The sequence below is a fragment of the Triticum dicoccoides genome, chromosome 4A, assembly GCF_002162155.2.
Source record: "Triticum dicoccoides isolate Atlit2015 ecotype Zavitan chromosome 4A, WEW_v2.0, whole genome shotgun sequence".
Classification (NCBI taxonomy): domain Eukaryota; kingdom Viridiplantae; phylum Streptophyta; class Magnoliopsida; order Poales; family Poaceae; genus Triticum; species Triticum dicoccoides.
This window is the reverse complement of record NC_041386.1, coordinates 599974168-599977292: the sequence shown is the minus strand read 5'-3', so window position 1 is coordinate 599977292 and position 3125 is coordinate 599974168. Positions and strand designations below refer to the sequence as shown.

General features: G+C 53.8%; 1 protein-coding gene across 1 annotated transcript; it reads left to right on the top strand.

Moving 5' to 3' along the window:
* The first annotated feature begins 1042 nt into the window (after positions 1–1042).
* LOC119287200 (geraniol 8-hydroxylase-like) lies at positions 1043–3125 on the top strand. Its single transcript, XM_037566728.1, has 2 exons — positions 1043–1959; positions 2076–3125. Exons 1-2 carry the CDS (start codon positions 1060–1062, stop codon positions 2679–2681), a joined length of 1506 nt encoding a protein of 501 aa, XP_037422625.1. The 5' UTR covers positions 1043–1059; the 3' UTR covers positions 2682–3125.

Here is a 3125-nt window from a genome sequence, read left to right as displayed (position 1 = left end):
CTTGGTCCCCAGTCCCCACGGCCGTGCAGGACTCCCGCATCGGCGGCAGCCCCGAGGGGCCTCCAAGCCGATGCGCGACCCGACACGGGGGAGGGGCTGGCCCCGAGGAGCGGTAACCCGGCGACTCCGTCAGTCAGGAGCTGGGCGGCGCCTTCCGTCATCGCCGCCGTTTGGGGAGGGATGCGGTCCCGGTCGATGCGATCATTGGCCACGGCGAGCAGGACAGACTCGACGGCGGGATTCAGACGGCGGAGCATGGATACAGGAGATGGTGGCGCATCGATGGGAGATGGGTGCGGGCGCGGCTGCGGTGGGCGGAGCGTCGGCGGCGGGCGGCGCGCGGTGAGGCTGGGCGGGGCGGGGCAGGAGGTGGCGGCGGGACGGAGGTCGAGATGGGATCGAGGAGGAAGGTCGTGCGAGCTGGGCTTTTTTTTTCTCTTTTCTCCTCCCTGTACCGGTTATACTGAGCAGAGGTGGTAGGATGACGAAAAAAACGGTGATGAGATTTCTGAGTTTATAACCTTTCCATACATGGATTAATTGTGATTGATTACCATAAAGGCTGGATTGATGAGATTTCTGAGTTTATAGCCTTTCCATACGTGGATTAATTGTGATTGATTACCATAAAGGCTATCAATCCAGATGGGAGGTGGGACAAATAAATCAGACGAACAATAACCGGTTGAAAATAAACCGGTTGAAAATGGTGGGACTATTCAATCAATTCGTCCATTAGAAGTAGAGATTAAAATTTAGAATTGATTGTCATAAAACTAAATTTTATTGATTGGTAACGTGCTATCAATTCCTTCCCGTTTATAATGTGTCTAGTTAGAAAACTTTGGAAAGGTTAGGAAAGTTTTTATTGTGAAGGTAAAAAAAACAACTTGATGAGATATGGTGGTGGGATGTGAGACGAAAATAAACCAGACGAAAATAAACCGTGGACGCAATCCTACCAACTCAGACATTAGGAGTAGAGATTACACGTAGTCTGCCTCCTATATAAAGTGCTACATTCAGGAGGGAACTCGGCTCACCAAGTGATCACCAAGCATGGAGCTCCTCTTGTTTTGCACAACAGTTTTCATCCTCATCATCTCCTCTCTATACCTCTTAGGCCTCTTGGCCGGCCGTCGTCGCAAGCTGCCCCCGGGTCCTTGCCCGCTGCCACTCGTCGGCAACCTCCTCTCCCTGGGCGCACTACCACACCGCACCCTCGCGCGCCTCGCAGAGCGCCACGGCCCGATCATGGCGATCCGCCTAGGCACGGTAACCACCATCGTCGCCTCCTCCCCAGATGCCGCCCGTGACATCCTCCAGCGCCATGACGCAGCTTTCTCGGGGCGCTCCATCCCAGACGGCACCCACGTGTTTGCGCACAACACACACTCCATGGGCTGGCTTCCGGCCAGCAGCCCCCGGTGGCGTGCCCTACGCAAGGTGTGCTCAGGTGAGCTCTTCGCGCCGCACCGTCTCGACATGCACCAGTCTCTGCGCCAGGAGAAGGTGCAGCAACTCGTCTCCCACGTGACGCAGCTGGCACGAGAGGGCACACCCGTTCGCGTCGGCCGCCTCGGCTTTACAACTGCACTTAACCTGCTCTCCTCCACCATCTTCTCAACCGAGCTAGCCGTCCTCGACGACCGCCATGTCAAGCCTTCGGACTTCAAGGACATGCTCGCAGAGCTAAACATGACCGTCGGATTGCCAAACCTATCGGACTTCATCCCTGAAGTGGCGTGGCTAGACCTGCAGGGCCTGAGGAGACGCATCGAGGGCTTGTTCACGCGGCTGCATGCCATGATCGCCGAGCGGATCGAGCGTCAGATTCGGGACCACGCGGCCGCCGCAGGTGAGGCGCCCAAGAAAAACTTCCTGGACGTGCTGCTTGAGTATCGCAACACCGACGATGACCGGGGCTTCGAGCGCCAGACGCTCCTCTCATTGATTTCGGTATATATCTTCCAAGTATTACCGAGTCTCTTTTTCTAAATTGCAAACGTGCATCCATACCGAAATGTAGCGACAAATATATAGCTCACGTACGTACGGTACATGCATGTGATCAGGACTTGTTCAGCGCCGGGACGGATACAAGTTCAGCCACCGTAGAATGGGCGATGGCAGAGCTGCTACTGAATCCATCATGCATGTCGAGAGCCCGCGAAGAGCTCGACCAAGTGATAGGCTCTAAAGAGCACGTTGAGGAGTCCGACATCGGACAGCTCAAGTACCTCCAAGCCATCGTGAAGGAGACGTTCCGTCTACATCCTCCGGCGCCGTTCCTGCTGCCGCACGTGGCGGAGAGGACGACACAGGTCCGGGGATACACGGTTCCCCAGGGCGCGCGCATTCTGGTGAACGTGTGGGCCATTGGACATGACGGCAAGGTATGGTCCGAACCGGAAAAGTTCATGCCGGAGAGGTTCCTGGAGAAGGAGGTGGACTTCAAGGGCCGAGACTTCGAGCTCCTGCCCTTTGGGTCCGGGAGGAGGATGTGTCCGGGGTGGATGCTGGCCGCTCGCATGGTTCATCTCATGCTCGCGTCCTTGCTGCATCGCTTTGAGTGGAGGCTTCCCGTACATGTGGAGAAGAAGGGGCTGGACATGGGTGAAAGGCTTGGGGTGAACTTGTCCATGGCTACGCCCCTTGAGGCTATAGCCACGCCAGTTTGATATGATCGTCATCGTACTTAATTTGCAGCTGGCGTTGTCGCATGGGAACATCATCAAGATGCGTAAATAAGGAGCAACCAGAAGAGTTTGCCTTATACTACTGCTATACTAGTGAAAAGGTAGTAGCTAGGGTATATGAGCTTGTGTTACGAACGTACTCCCTCCGTTTTATATTAGTTGTCACTGATTTAGTTGCGACCTAGAGTATAAAGTTGTATTAAATCAGCGACAACTAATATGGAACGGAGGGAGTTTGCTTTATATTATTGCTATACTAGTGAAAAGGTAGTGGATAGGATATATGTGCTTGTATTGTAAACGTACTCCCTTCGTTTTATATTAGTTGTCGCTGATTTAGTAGCGACTTACTATAAAGTTGTAGTAAATCAGCGAGAACTAATATGAAACTGAGGGAGCAGTATTGCATTACAGATGGTCAAAACA

Excerpts from the sequence above, each read along its gene's own strand:
- LOC119287200 (XM_037566728.1), top strand. The coding sequence starts at position 1,060 with ATGGAGCTCCTCTTGTTTTGCACAACAGTTTTCATCCTCATCATCTCC. Across the intron at positions 1,960-2,075 it reads CGCTCCTCTCATTGATTTCG|GACTTGTTCAGCGCCGGGAC; the intron begins GTATATATCTTC and ends GCATGTGATCAG.